We start from the raw sequence: 16,486 nt of genomic DNA on the forward strand, positions 1-16,486 counted from the left end.
CAGCTGATGTGTTTTATAAAAGATAAGGAACACAATAACATCCTGTCATCATTTGGGCTTGCTCTTAGATTAATCTCTGTCATCTGTATATATCTCTAAGATGAACAAACTTTTCTGTCAACATCTGACCTATGTTTTGAGGTCTGGGCTTTGGATTGATTATTAGAAGAAAAAAAGTTCATATAGTTTGAGCTCCTTTAGAGTGTCATCTGTATCATCTTTGCCCGCCTGGAAGATTTCTGTAGCCCTCAGCTGTGCTTAGAAATAAATCAGTAAAGAAATTTTCTCTCAATTAATTAGACCTGCACAGAGCATTAGAAAATTCAGGATTGGGATTAGAAATTCTTGGTTAGAAAATATCTGATTGTGAAAGCTAAAGAGCATTGGTAGCGACACTGGTGCAGTCATCTAGCAGGCAGGTGGAGTGAACATGGAAGATGTGGTTTTAGCCCTGGGCGTGCACATGGCTCCTGTGGTGACTGGAAATACAGTGGGATGAAGGGAAAATACTAAAATCAAGGAAGTCCCACAGAAGAAAAAAGAGGGTACAGGAGTGAGGGAGAGGAATGTTGTAGATACAGAGCAGAGGAGGTAAAAAGCAAGAGCTGGAGTCTGGCAGATGAAGTTTTCAGCGTTGGGGACAGCTTCTGGGTCTGCTCCCTCCTTGCTCTCCAGTGACCTACAACATCTCTCCTGGTAGTTTAACCAAGAAGGGGTTTCCTCCTGTGCCATCTTGGATAACTCAAGATTAAGGCAAAGAGCTTCAAGAACAAGAGAAAGATGTCTTCTAGACACCTGTTTGCTGCTGCCTTGAGCTTCATCCATACCTTCAGAGCTACTTTCTGAGCCTTTAAGGGTTGATACAGCATTTGATAATTTTTTTTTTTCCTGTGGTCACTGGTTGCATGCAGCACATGGAGCTTGTCACCTAAATTCACACTTGGGGGTAGGTGCTGGGAGTTGCCCACAGTAAGAATGGGCAAAGAAAGAGAGATTGATTGCTTGTAATGTTTTTCTTCAAGATGTAGATGTGGGATACACATTCATTTTTTTGCTGATCTTTCCTTTCTTCCTCAAAGTCCTGGATATGTGTTCCAGCTTTTGGGCTCTATATGCACCATGTCTTTGGCAGCAGGAGAAGAAGGGCTGAGGGGTCTATTCCTATGGATATGGCTGGGGAAAAAAATTCTGATTTTTAAGTCACGAGACACAGATACATTCAGGGTGCAAACATATGTGTATATTATACACCTTGGAGATGCCGGTTGCTGGTAGAATGACTAAAGACCCTGGAGATGCATGTGCTGGTGCTCAGCTGGGGATGATTAAAAAATTGCCTTCTTGTTTCAGGTCTGTCTTTTCAGGTACAATAACCTATATAAATTCTTGTCCTGATTTTTGCTGAATGTGTGAAAAGGGAGTTAACCCAGAAACCTGTATTTTCAGCATGATATTTTGGCAGTGCTAGAAGCTGGTGCTGTGCTGTCCTTGTGGGCAAACCCCAGCTTTGGTCTCTCCCTGGATTAACCAGTCCTATTTTAGTGTGGCCGTTTGTGTGCCATTGGTGCAGGTTTTGCGGTGCCAGTTAGACAATGCTGCAGTCTGTGGTTAATATGACCCTTCAAAAAAAAAAACCAAACCCCAAACCAACAAGAACCCAGAATTCTTATTAAAACACAGGTCAGTTTTGCTAAAAATAGCTGTTCAATGTCAACCTCCCTCGTACTCTGCTCCCTGAAAAAACATCCTGTTTATGAAAGCATTAACCCCATGAAAAAAAACATTGTCCATTTAATTTTGAGAGGGGCAAACCAAGCTGCCAGCTTCCAAGCTCTCTACTTTGATTGCTATACACATGGGGCAGTTTGAAATATACACTGGAGAAGCTAATGAAAGACAGAAGCCTTATTGTGTTCCCAGTTTGGCTTAGCACTTTGGGTTTAACAGTAGACATTGGCAGATGGTCTGAAAAATTCGGCATTTGCACAAAGCACAGTGGTTACAACATGAATTCAAGTGGGGTTTGCAGGTTTTGAAGTTTGGCACACAGTCAGGAGCTGGTGTGGGCCTTGGCCTTGGTTTTGGAGGTTTCTTCGGTTCAGCATTTTTCTAGAAGAAAAAAACATGAAAATGCATATAAAGCATGGGTGCAAAGAAAGTGAACCGTGGGAGCTTCTGGCTTGAGCTGAGTAGGCGGTTGCTAGCAGTGGGACCTGTATGAGCAGCAATATAGAGATGTGGTGGGACTGGATCATGGGAAATGCTGGCTTGAGACCAACCTACTGAGCAAAATGGTAAACCTCATGAGCCCCATATTTGGAGCAATTAGAAACATGACTGGACAGAGCATTAGAAAATGCTCTGTAGGGAAGAATGTGGCAGCAGAGAAGAAAGGGATACAAGAATCTGCAAAGACAACGACGTTATCAGTAAAACAAAGTAAGGAATTACTCTTGGATCCCTGAACTTTTCAAATGAAAGAGTGAAACCTTCCTGTCAATCTCTGGGGCTAGTGCCCACTTTGTTTCCTGAGCTGTGAGGCTGAGAGAGAGGGGAGGTGACTTGGCAATGCTCTACCTTTCATGGTTTGTTTGTCAAGCTGCCTTTGGAGCTCGGTAATCCTGTGTGCATCAGATTTGTGCACGGGAATCCTTAACTGCAGACACACGTAAGTGAGCTGAAAAAGCTCTCTCGGCCTGCCCTTGGAGTGCTGCTTCTCTGTCTGTGATTTGGAAAGGTGGAAATCTTTGGGCTGATCAGCGTGTGCCTGGGACCTGGGAGGGATCTTTGGAGCCCTCCAGCTACAGGCATCCTGTGCATTTTTTTGACTTGGTAGTTTCTCAGGAGTTTCAATTTTAAAGTAAAATATTCTGTGGTCTCTAAGTGCCTTAGGAGCTTTTAAGCCAAAATACTTTGTCAAAGGTGGATCGCAAGAATGTCCTGCTTTGAGCTGAAGGTGGAACTAAATGACATCCTGAGGCCCCTTTCAACCTGGCTCATCCTGCAAATTTAGGAAGTGTTTCAAGGAAGGTTAACCACAAAAGACATCAATTAGAAAGGAAAAGAAGGAGCTCTAAATGTTTCTGCTGCAGCAATAAGGTTTGGCTATAAGCAGATATCATGGCATATTAAAAAGAAACATGCTATTTTCTACTCTTCTAGACAATCTTTAAAACACAGGAGTCTGGCCCATGTAATACTTCACATTTGAGACCTATGGGTAACATCACATTAAGGAAATCTATCAATCTGAATCTAATGATCTGATCAAATTAGTAGTTAACATTTTCAACCAAATACCAACTTCTTTGTATGCCTCCACTTTAATTTTTCAGCACCTGAAGTTCAAAATGAGCAGATAGTGAGGTTGTGCCCCAGGGTTGCAGAGCCTGTGCAGTTAACCCATGTGGTGTGACTGGCAATGTTACCTCTTTATGGTGGTTGCCTAAATAATTTTACAAATACTTAAACCAGCTCAAGGTTAAAGTACCTTTTGTGTAAGAGAGGACTGTAAAAAAACCAAAAGCAAAATCCAAACCAACAAGATGCCCTCAAACCCAAACAATAACTCCTAACTAATCTAAGATCACAAAGTTTTCTTTCCGCCATTAATGTTTTGCATCTGTTTCTACAGTATTTAGAGATTCAAATTGTATGTAAATTATTTAAATTGGGGAATGGCTGTAAAAGCACTGAAGAAAACTATAGAAATAATAAACCATTCTAATTCAACAGTGTTTTCCAAACAGCCACCTACCTTGGAAGATTTCTTGTTCTCTGCCTCTTTCCTGCTGACTTTCTGGGATCTTTTGGTTAAATCTTCAAAGAGAATAGCACAACATAATAGTAAATCAATTTTACAGCACACGTTATTTAACTGAGATGCTTAATGCTATTTTTGTGCCTTGCCACCTCGTCACTGCATGTTTTGCAGTGAAGATGTTCATCTCTAGGAGCCGTTCTCACACAGAGGGTGTCTGAACTCCTGCTGTCGTTGTTGCGAAGCAAAGGAGCACTGATGCTTGTGTTTTAGAAAGGCCTTTTTACATATTGGTCAGATGCGAACAAGGAAAATAATTTCAGAGAAATAACATTAAAGGTCTCTGTGTAAAAGATGGGAGTACTTACACACATCAGTCACATGAACAAAAATAGGAAAAACCTTTAGAATTCCCTATTTTTTTCTGTTAAAAGGTGGTGTTACCTGCGCAATTTTGGCAGGAATTAACAAGTGTGCGCTGGTTTTCACAAGCAAAAAATTCTTTGCTGATCTGGTGTAAACTCTCTTATCTGTATGATGCCACCTATTATCATTCAGTTCTTTGGTCCTTTTTCACCTACCCTGTTGTTTCACAAAACATTACTTGCAAAAGTGTTTCATTAACGTACCTGTAGCTTTGAATGGTTTGTGAATATTTGTAGAGTTGAATCTTGGATGTGGTAATTTTAGGGGGGGTGTTCAGGCTATGCCTGATGTAACTTTTTTTTTCTTTAGATCAAATCACTAGTGTTTGTGAACTTCCTCATGTTATCCCTTAAGGGCTAATAGCATTTACTGTAGTTATTATTATTAATATCATATCAGCTCTAATGCTATTTATTACTATATATAAACTCCATGACTGAGACTTGCCTTGGGATCTAACACAGCAAGACTGTTAAACCATGAGACACTTCCCAGCTCACTGGGCTGTTACGGTATTTTTGATACCTTTATTCCGTGTGTGTGAGGTTTGTAATAAGCACTACCTGTATGTAATGAATGACTGGGATAAAAAATTTACATAAGCCCACTAATGAATGGTGGCTCCTTGTCTTTTCTGGTATTTGCTATTCGTATCTTTTTTAAAATTTAATAATTGCCAGGATTTACAGAATTACAGAATGAAGAATACACATTTTGGGCCGTCTTGGGGGTTTCCATTTATTATCCTTGCGTCATTATAGTTAGGGTTATACATCTCTAAGAAACAGTGGAAGGAGAAACTATACTTCAGGTATGTAAAGTTATAGCCACTTAACAAGAGCATGTCTTAAAAAAGGCATTGCACTGACTAGGGTTAGCGGTTTAGATCCAGTCCCAGCTGACAGATGATGTTGGCTTTGTTATGCTGCCCTTTGAAACGTTCTGACGGTAACCAAGATGCTTGTCAGCCATTTAATTCTACGTTGATTTAACTTTCTATAGTACAATTCTATAGGATTGTCTGGATTGCTTTGCCTATAAAATTGCTTTGATAACATTCAGTTAAAGGGTATTTGATGTCATTAAACAGAGATTTAAACACTGGTGTGATGTAAATGCACTTTAATTATTCCAGGGAATTCGGTAAAGAAGAAAATGATGCCCAGTGGGCAGATGAGAGGGAAATGCAGAGATGCTTTTTTTTGACAGGTGAGTGCTGTAATTGTCTCTTCTATAGTTCCTCTGGGTTGGGTAAAACACCTGCTTTCCCCAACTGGCCTCTAATCTCGTATTCCTCACACTCCACCTACTGTGTTTTCAACAGCTGCCCAACTGACCAGCTCCTTACAAGTCTCATCTGTGACAATAGAGAAAAATGTAATACAGGCTTGTGAAAATATTGATAACACACACCTCTAGCCTCTGTTGATACAACTGCGATTTTATGTGCTATAAAAAGCATGTATTAATTAGATCATTGCGTGTTTTACTAGTTGATGCTAGCAAATCCTCTGCTTACCTTTTAAGATGTGATTCAACTCCAGCCTCAGGTTTTATTGAATTTGAGTCAGACATATCAGCTTTTGATACCATGAGCACTGTGATTGATTGACAGGGGTGTAAACAGCTGATTGCAAATGAGTCTTATTACTCAAGTGTGGCTACAGCAACATTTAAAAACTGAGCTCACCACGAGCCGGCAATGTGCCCTTGCAGCTCAGAAAGCCACCCGTGTCCTGGGCTGCATCCCCAGCAGCGTGGCCAGCAGGGCGAGGGAGGGGATTCTGCCCCTCTGCTCCACTCTCGGGAGACCCCCCCTGCAGTGCTGCGTCCAGCTCTGGGGGCCCCAACATCAGAAGGACACGGAGCTGTTGGAGCGAGTCCAGAGGAGGCCACGGAGATGCTCAGAGGGCTGGAGCCCCTCTGCTCTGGAGACAGGCTGAGAGAGCTGGGGCTGTTCAGCCTGGAGAAGAGAAGGCTCCAGGGAGAACTTCTAGCACCTTCCAGAACCTGAAGGTGCTACAGGAAAGCTGGAGAGGGGCTTTTTACAAGGGCATGGAGTGACAGGACGAGGGGGAATGGTTTTAAACTGAAAGAGGGGAGATTGAGATGAGATATTAGGAAGAAATTCTTTGCTGTGAGGGTGGTGAGACCCTGGCCCAGGTTGCCCAGAGAAGCTGTGGCTGCCCCCTCCCTGGCAGTGTTCAAGGCCAGGTTGGATGGGGCTTGGAGCAACCTGGTCTGGTGAAAGGTGTCCCTCTCCGTGGCGGGGGGGTTGGAACTAGATGGTCTTTAAGGTCCCTTCCAACCCAAACCATGGAAACCCTTCCATGATTCTAGGATCTCTGTTCTGTGTGGCCAACCAGGAGGAACAGAACTTGGTATAAGAAAATGTCACCGAGATAGGACGCTCTATCCAAAACGTTTAAACCAAGCTGACAAGACATTTTTCTGTTAGCTTACGCAAAAGTAGATTATGTATGTAAGCATGACAAATTATAACTGATAAATCATAAAAAAAATGACAGTATCAGGAGGGGAGAGGAGGCTGTGGTTATTTAAACACTCTCTTAATATATGCTCTGGATTAATTGTTTCTGTGGCAGCGATGGAAAAGACCAGCCTGTCAGCCTTTTGCCATGTCACTGTTGTTATAATAAATAACAACTGCCAGAGTGAGGCAGGTGATGTTATTCCTCACTCACTTCAGTACAAATGATGAGACCTGCTCTCATCCTCCTGCTCTCAGCGGGAGGTATCAGCAGGGCTGGAAGGTCCTTTGGTCTGGTAACCTGGACCCCAAAACAATGTCAGTGCATGTCCTTTCTCCTGCACTTTCTTTCTCCCCCCATTTGAAAGGTCATGGCTAGGGACTTTCAAATGCTCTTCATATGGAACGCATCAACGCATGCTTTCAATTAATTTAGTTTATCAAGTTATAATTCAATAAGTTAATAAGTGATAGAGTTAATGTGGCTACTGGTTGTCTGAAGTAAAACCCAGAAAAGTTTGAGCACGTGCCCTTTCAGCTCCAAAACAAACTATTTCAAAACTTAGGTCAGATTCTATTGAATGAGAAAAAGAGGAATGATTTGTCTCAGTTTTATTACTCACTTTATCTTTTTTCAGTTTTCTTTAGGTGTGCAGTAGTGGAGGATCAGACTGGCCTCTCGCTTTTGAGCAAGTGGGCTGCAGAAATGCCTTGGAATACCTCTGGAAATGCCTCATGCCCCAAGAAAGTGAGTGCAGCCCTGGCCAATGGTGTTACCGTGGGTTTTGCATCTGTATTTTCCTTCTTGGAATAGTCAGCCAAGACAAGCGGACTATGAAAGAGGTGAGCGTTGTGCCAAGATCTGCTCTTTTGAATTATTCTTTCATTTTCAGTATCAAATGTTCATTGCGTTTATATGCATGTAGGAGAACGAGTGTAAAGGTGAGCTCGAGGTTATGCTGTTTGCTTAGATTCAGCCCCTTAGTCTGCTGTGGATTTCTTTTCTTACCTTGGATAATTGTTTCATCTCTCTGTTGGCTATAAAATGGGAAAGCAGCACAGCCGGGCTTCACCGCGGAGCGGTGAGGGTACAGGGATGCTCTGCTCCTGAAGGAGGAGGTGCCCCTTGCAGACAACCAAGTAGGCAGAGAGGGAGGAAGGGTGTTTGTGAGGCATTGCAGAACCATCCAAAGCAAAAGGACCTGACAGCGTTAGGGGATTCTTGCTATCTTGGATGTCTGTTGGCAAAGCAATATGGCACGACACGGCCTGTCTGCCATGTTTAAGGCATAGGCACATTTCTTCTGTGAAGACAGAGGAATCTGCTGAAGGGAATGTATTTTATATCTCTGATTTTAATTGGAATAAAAAAATTATTGCAAGTGTGAGACTGAAGGCATCTAGGATCACAAGGACCATGAAATGATATGGCTTGGGAGGCTGCAGAACAGCACAAACTTTAATAAACTTGCAGTTAAACAGCCTTGAGTTAACTCAGGATTCAGAGGTTCAAATTTCATTGGAAATGCATGTGTGGGGCAACAGTTTCTCCTTAAAGAAATGTTGTCCTGAGCAAGAATGCAGACAAAATACAGGAAATAAGGTAAGAAACCAACCTGCTTGAAACAAAAGTCCTCAAAGCCTGTAGAAAGGAGCTAAACAAGAGAAGCTTTATTTTTTTAATAATTAAAATTTTGACACAGTTATGAATTACGTTCTGCAGCTAATTATCCCCAAATACCTGTAAGTTTCTTGAAAGAAAAAAGTTGGCTTAAATTACATTGAAAGAGTTAGGGCAGACACTAGGAAAAAATGTGAAGAAAAGAGTTAAGAATTGCCCTAACAAGGTGCTTCCCTAACAGGACAGATGATCACCTGCCAGTAACGGTAGGGATGTGCTGGTCCTGTCTTGGATAAATAGATGACCTCTGGCTCTCCCTTGCAGTGCTCTTTTCTTCCCCTGGTTAAAGATTGCTTGGCACACAGGTAAATTGAGGTTATATTAATACCTTAGAGAACTGTTGATTTCTCTACCACAAGGGCAGATCCTAAAAAAAAAATTTATGTTCACTTTTTCTATTTGCACTAGACTTTCAAAGGAAGTTAAATGCCCGTAGTAATGGAAAAATACTTCTCTTCAGTACAAAATATGCAGTATGATAGGACCTGAAGTGAAATCTGTAAAACTAAAATAAGTTGTCTGATTTTTTTTTTTTTTTTACTCTAAACTGTGTTTTGCCACGTTGCCATCCTTGGGTGCTGTGGCTGCATCGCCACTGCAGTTCTGCATACCACTAAGGCATGTGTATGAAATTGCAATGTTGCAGTAAGCTATCAAAATAATCCATATTAATTAACAATTGTATTTTCTGCAAATCTTGTTAATTTGGCACCGAATAGCAGGTTTTACTAACCTACTATGGAGATGGGTGGGAGATCTTGGAAATTCATTTTGTTGCTCCTTGACAGGTTGCATTCTGTCTTCTCTTCAATCACCAGATGACAATCAGCAGCTCTGAGCAAACTGTAGCAGAGCAATAGGCTCAGGAAGAGGTTCTTACTTTCCATCCTGGGGAGGAAAAAATCCATGGTCATGAAAACTGAAGTTGGTCAAAACATGCATGTAGAAGAGATGCAAAGATACAAATCTCAGCGGTGGTTTTCTGCCGTGTCGTGCAGTTTTAGCAACATACCTTTGGCAATTCTTTTGTTTCCAGCATTTTGCTTCTGATACCGGAATACCTAAGACTGCAGTTGTATGAGTGGAAAAATGCTATCTCAAACATAACTCTCTTAGATGGTCTTTTTTTCTTTTTTCCTGATTCTTTTTTTTCAAAATAAACCTCGAAAGTTTTATATTCCCAAAAGCTGTGAGTCAGTTCTCCCCACTGAGTTTTACAGTGTTGTTTATTGTATGACCAACTTCTTCTGTCACTTCTGGCCCATTCTATCACATCATCAGATTTTTTCCCAGAAAATCTTGTTTACAAATTTGTGCTAGAAAACCTAGGAAAAAAATTATAAATTTAGAAAACATGAATTATGTTTCTTATTAGTTTTCTCCATTTAAAAACGAATCACAAAGAAATATCTTGTTTTATTATACCCTGATGTGGCTGCTCTGATCCCATAGTGAATCATAGCCATAACTCGTGCAAGTTATAAGAGGCCCTGTGCTGTAAAGCATTTGTGAGCCTTAGGGTTTAGTATGTACTTAATAATTTCTAAGATGTAACAAAGTCTATGGGATTTGAGTGTACTTATGGAGAAACGTGAGCTTTGCAGAATGTGGCCATGCACCTTGGAAGAAAGCCGCTGGCCCTGGCCAGCCTCTGTGTGACGCGGTGCAGCTATACAGCGTACACAGAGCGTATCGCTGTCCTGGGCTCCTTTTCTTGTAGATTCTCAACACTTTTGAAGTTCAAAGTTGATTTATATTTCCATGTGCATTAGTTTAAGCTCTGTCAGAGTAATGGGAGCCTTCCCTCAGAGGCACTGCCAGCCGTCAGATTTATGGGTAGCTTTTTGTCAGTGAAAAGCTACTAGTAGCAGTAAAAAGAGGGAGTGAAACCAAATGTTTTGAGCAGTTAGTCTGGTTGTAATGACTTAATTACTAGAAGGTTAAAAGATGAAGAGTTTCTGCATTGGAAGAGCTTCTATCTAATCACTGCTGCTGAACTGAGTCTGTATTACACTTGCTTTATAGCCTCCCCTGACTCACTCTTCCTTGTGAGATGTCAAATATTATGCCTCTAATTCCAAGTGCTTGGGCTCATTTCTAAACCAGTCTGTTTTACAGGCCGTGCTCATGTAACAAATCGGTGCTGGGTACGTGGACGCTGCTTTCATTGCTGGTTATAGCTGTGCCATGAGGAGGTGCACCCAGATTAGGAGTCTGTTAGGATTTGCAGGGGCACATAGGCTGGATCCTTTGTGATTTAGACATCTGCATGAGCTGCAACCGAAATAGGTGTATCTGAGCTTGGAGTTTTACACTAGGGGGGATTAACCTCTGGGGAACTGAGTACTGCTATGTCTGTATTTCAAATGATATGCAGCCGGTGTAGTTCAAAGCTGGTATGAAAGCTGAGCCCCAGGCTGGATCATAGACTGTGGATAGACGTATCCTTGGAATAAGTTGATTCAAATTTTGTAATAGGAGATGGGAGGAGTCTTTAATTTGACCACAAATCACCTACTAGATGAGAAAGTACATGTTCTTTAGAAGAAAATTAAAACTGCAATAAACAAAAGGAACAAGTCCTGCCATGAAAATTTATTGTGATGGTAAAATTGAGGGCTTGAATTTTCAGCTATTGCAATTTAGTAAAGAATCAAGATGGCATGTCTGTTTTCATTTTTTACATACTCTGATCTTGCAAACTCTTATACAGAAGTTCAGCCTTTGCCTGGGGTAATTGCCTATGAGGAATGGGAAGTATGTGAAAATATTTCCTAGGTCAGGAACCTAGCCTGAAGTTTTTTTTTCTACGCAGAAGAGATACCCTTTTATTGTTTTTTCCCATCTCCTTTCACAAAAGATGCCCAAACCTGACTGAGATTTCTTGATGCTTTCTAAAGACTGTTTTAACACATAGTTATATATGTAACCATTTAGGTCATAACCATTCAGGTCAAAATTAGAACTTTTTATGTAACTAATTTTATCAACCTGTGTATCCCTTGTGATGTTCATATTCTAGGTATATGCTTAAAATTCATGAAAGAGCTGAATAACGGCCTGTGTTCCCAAAAGCTTGTCTATGTTTTCCAAATATGCAGTTGGTCAAATAAAATATATTACTTAAAAAATCTTAGCTTGCTTAACATTTAAGTGTGCTGATTTTCACAGGATCTAGGCATACAGGGAAGGAAGAAATTTTTTGCGATGAAGGTGGTGGAACACTGGCACAGATTGCCCAGAGAGGTGGTAGATGCCCCATCCCTGGAAACATTCAAGGTCAGGTTGGACCTTGTGCACATGGAAATATAAATCAGGAGTTGAACCTCAGGGGCTCTGAGCAACCTGATCTAGTTGAAGATGTTCACTGCAGGGAGGCTGGCCTAGATGACCTTTAAAGGTTCCTTCCAACTCAAACTATTCTATGATTCTATGATAGAAGGCACGTCTATGACAGGTAGACGTAGACATTTGGGCTCTAATTCTTTCCATGCTCTGAGCTGGAGTGAAGAGAGCAAGCTGTGAGCTGGAAGCTGTTTAGATTTGCACGTAGTGGTGTTCATGGTGTAGATTTTGCTTTTTTAAGCAACTTTTTAGCCTAGTTGCAGGATATGCTCTATAACATACCTATGATTTTCAGATCAGTGTGTGCTGCCCACCTGGAGTATTGGCATAGCTGGCACATAACTGTCTGCTGGAGACCATGTTGACATGCCGCCCGGGTACTGTTTAAATAAACTTCTTCCATCCCAAAATGTTGTTTCCAATACACTTCCCTGTCTTTGTCTTTGCAAAACTGCCAATGAATGCAATTGTGCCTATGCAAATGTAATGAAATAGTAAAAATTTACAGCTTGCACCTATTAACTTCAACCAGAGTGACATCTGAATGTGCTCTAGTGTTAAAATGCAAACCTAGCTGCAGGTGTTGATTTGAATTCTCGTGCACGTGGGTTTTTTTTTTTTTGCCAAAAGCACTTAGGTGGTAGGAATTTTACAGCCTTTGAGTGACTGTTTGAACCTGGAAAATGCATATATTAGTGAAAACACATTTGATCTGAAAACTATACCAACTGGCTAGAAAGGTAACACTCCTTAGAGCAGCAGTCTGCTACATGCGTGCAGCAGAGTTCATGAAAAGGTGAAAGAGGTGGTAAGTAGAATCAGAAGTGAAGATGAGAAAAAAGGTGCTTGTAATGTTGAGATTCATCTTTTGTATTGTATCACAAAACCCTTGCCCAAGTTTGATATTTTTTTATTTTTTTTTTTGGCATTAAAGAAAGTTTGCTTTCCAATTTTGCTCATTATTTTCCTAATTTTCCTTCTGGGACTCATCAGAGGCTGTTAAAGGCAATCAAACTACTTTCCTTAGCTCCAGCAAGCTTCACATCTGCTTTTCTATGAACGCCAACTTTTAAAAGAGTTTATTTTCCTATTGAGCTCCTAACAATGGAGAAGTAAATTGCTTTAATAGTAGTATCTTTAGAAAGTTAACATTTACTGCTTTAATGAAGCTAAAATGTGCTAGGAGAACTTTAACATTTTTTTTATTTGTTGTTTATGGGGACTGTCTTGCACAGCGCTGAAATCTAACCACTGAACTTTAGCCAGTTCAGCAAATTATATAAGTAAATACTTCACTTGTGGCAGTGCCCTTTATTGTCAGGGAAATGACAGAAGTACATTTAAAAACAAAACAAAAGCAAGCATTTAAAAGTTTGTTGACTGTCATCAGAGATCGCAGTACCCTTCTCTATGCCATTTCTTCTGTGATTTGCCTTACTATATTTATTATGTAAATAGGGTATTTTAATACTTACCGCAATTGTTAGCTCTCACAAGCTTTTTTCCTGAATGTGAAATTGGAAAATGACAGATGATGTGAAACAGCTTTTGTCTCCTTTTAATCTATTTTTTGTGATGTCATATTAAAAGCCTTCATGAAGAAATTTGATTTCCCCAGAAACACCCTGTACATGCAACACTTTTGAAGGGAACTCATTTCCCGTCACAGTTAATTTCACTCTATTTGCAGATTTATCCTCATACAACAACAGAATGAACAGTTCAAGACATTCATACATAAAGTCTGCCATAAACATGAGAAGGCACAAGTTGAAATTTTCTTAGGAGGTCTGACAAATTTGGGCCAACTCATAAATAAACTGGCATCATTACAAAGAGCTGAAAACAGCTGCTTAGAAAAATAAAATGTTAAAGTATGCGAATAAAGAAATATAAAATACTGAAAACTCTTTTCCATTGCTCAGTAACTGGCTGACAAATCTTCACCTACATTCTGCTGCTGTGCTCCCATTTTGAAAAGGACAGCACAGAAAAAGAGGGAATACAAGGAAAAAAGCAAGAATTAGTGGATGCCTTGAAAGATGTTGAGATTTTAAGATGGAGAGAGACTGAAAAAGTTAGTAAGTTAATCGTGGAGGTTAATAGGATGACTGGGGAGGTTCTGAGTGATTATTTCATGGTCACCTAGAAGTGTGTTATCCAGTCTCCAGAGCAATCCCATCTCAACCTCCAGGTTTCAGCAAAGGAATAGCAATAAACAGGGAAATGGCATGTTAAGGGACATTTGGAGAGAAAGGAATGAATCAACCTGAGACAAATAGGAATCGCTAGTGCTCCGGCAGCACTCCACTGACCTCAGCCACAGGAGTTCCTCTGCAGTATTAGCTTCCTAGGAGCAGGTTAGGATTGACTGCACAGAACGCAAAGCAAAGATATGTGCTTTTTCAAGGCTTTAAAGGGCATTGTCAAGATGTAAAAACACATGAGTATATACAAAGAAATAGCTGCTACTCATCCTCAAACCACAAAATAATTTAAAATAAAATCAACACAAGCAAAGCTCTTCCCACAGAATAAACCTGGAGGCCCTATTTGGAGTCTAACCTGAATCTCAATGCATTTGAGTTGTTTCATTCAGTGTTGGGGGAATGGGCTGAAAAATCTTAGGTCTGCTTTTGGCATGAGCCTCTCACCTACCTCTGACGTTCTGGGAGAAGGATCACAGGGCCAAATCTTGCAGAGAGTTGTTGGTGTTTGGGTAGACATCTGAATTCCTCAGTCACCCCCATGTTTTTCCATGCTCCCCTGGAAAGCTCTTTGCCATCCCCACCCAACACATCTGCCCTTGTTTTGCATGTCATTGAAATATGAGAAAAATTGAATGAGACCTTAGCAACAGGAGCTTTATGAAAATGTGGCTATGCGGTAGGCATACACACTTAACATATGCTCAGTTCTGGTTGGTTTAGTGTGGTTTCTAGCCTTTGTGTTTTATGAGCGCACAAAGGAAGCATGAGAAGGAAAATAGTGCGTTTCTATTCCTCTGTTGTGTTCTGGTCTTTGAGTTCTTAGGCCATTTGGGGATCAATTTTTCATGCTTTTCAAATGCAATTGCAAAAGTCAAATACTTGAGCACATCCAAACCAACAAGAACGCAAGAAATTTTTAATTTACTGGGTACATAAGGGAATATGTTTTCCTCAGCATTCTGATCTATTAATATTTTACTTTAAGTACAACTTGGCAGTTGTGATCCGCTGTTCAAGTTATTGAAAGAGGACCAATACAGGTTGTTTCATATGGCCTGCACTTCAGACTGAGGTGAAGGGTTTCTCTGGGATTGCCCATGAAGTTCAGTTTCCAAATGTTTTCTAATCTTTGTCACCTTCATTTACTGTGCCAGGTGACGATGCATCACCCATGTTAGTGAATAGGGGAAGCTTATTTCTCAAAAAGGGAGGAAATATTACAGCCATGACTTGCTGAAATTTTGTAGAAAGAGAGGTGACTGGTTCTTCTCTCATCCTCCTCATAAAGACTATGTCTGGTGCGACTTGATATAATGGGAAAATATATACATGCAACAACCGTAAGAGCTGTGCCAAACAAGTTTTAATTCCTGGCACAATTCCCTAAGCTATCCACAAAAATTACAAGATATTCAGGCTCCTTCTGCTGAGAAATGCTCAGTTAGCTACTATAGTATAAGTGAAAGATATATAGAGAAATATATATAGAAATAATTGAGGCAGCACGCTGTGGCAAATATTTTAGCATGCTGTCTTGAACAAAATGACAACTGTTGAGGAAAACTGTCAGGAAACTAAAGGTTTAAGAGTTCCTTAACTAATGTTAAGCATAAAAGGTTACTTAATCTACCACTTCAGCAGCGAAATCTTGTCATAGGATCGTGGAATTATAGAATAGTTTGGGTTGGAAGGGACCTTTAAAGGTCATCTAGTCCAACCCCCCTGCAGTGAGCAGGGATGTCTTCAACTAGATCAGGTTGCTCAGAGCCCCTTTCGTCTATGATTCAAGGAGTTACTGAAAATCACTGAAATTTCTAAAGTAAAGAAAAAACCCCAAACTGTCAGTGGCCCAACAGTGAATAAAAGAAACTGTGAGATTATTACATATTTGGGAAGGCAAGTTGTCTGCCATTCTGAAAGAGTGTGATTACTTGTGATTTCAATAGAAGTGGTGTAACCTTCTGCTATTAGTCTTCTTGCTGCTTTTGAAGATTTCAGGTCTCTTCTCTTTAATGGTTCTTCTACACTATGAGACACCAGCCAGTTTTCCACCTCCCTACGGTCCACTAATCCAGTCCGTATCTCACCGGTTTGGCTATAAGGAGACTACAGGAGACTTTGTTAAAGGACTTGTTGAATTCAGGCTATACATTGAACAATATGCTCTCCTTTCTTTTTATGCACACATACAGTTAATCACACCTCCAGTCACCTCAGCACAGAAGGCAATCAGGTTGCTCAGGTATGATTTGCCTTTGGTATATCCATGCTTGCTGTTCACAATTCCTTTTTGTCCTTCCTGTGGCTGGAAATGGCTTCAAGGAATATTTGCTCTACCACCTTTCCAGGGACTGAGGTCAGTCCAGCTGACCTGTAGTTCCGTGGATCCTCTTCTTGCCCTTTTTAAAGATGGATGTGATATTTCCTTTTTTCAGGCATGAGGAGCCTCCCCCAGTTGCCCTGATCTTTCAAAGTGAGCAGCCTGGCAGTAGCATCAACCAGCATCTTCAGCACCCCGGGATGCACCCTGCTTGCTCCCATGGACTTTTCTATGTTCAGATAGTTTAAGTGCC

At 40.7% G+C, this 16,486-nt stretch overlaps 1 protein-coding gene across 1 annotated transcript; it reads right to left on the bottom strand.

The window, feature by feature from the left end:
- Window positions 1-1,926: 1,926 nt before the first annotated feature.
- On the bottom strand, window positions 1,927-9,272 carry ASIP (agouti signaling protein). The gene is made up of 3 exons (XM_068419738.1): window positions 9,092-9,272; window positions 3,758-3,819; window positions 1,927-2,109 (listed from the first exon to the last, which is right to left on the bottom strand). The coding sequence occupies exons 1-3, from the start codon at window positions 9,270-9,272 to the stop codon at window positions 1,927-1,929; spliced, it is 426 nt and encodes a 141-aa protein (XP_068275839.1).
- Window positions 9,273-16,486: the final 7,214 nt, after the last annotated feature.

This window comes from Nyctibius grandis, chromosome 28 (genome assembly GCF_013368605.1).
Source record: "Nyctibius grandis isolate bNycGra1 chromosome 28, bNycGra1.pri, whole genome shotgun sequence".
Lineage (NCBI taxonomy): Eukaryota > Metazoa > Chordata > Aves > Nyctibiiformes > Nyctibiidae > Nyctibius > Nyctibius grandis.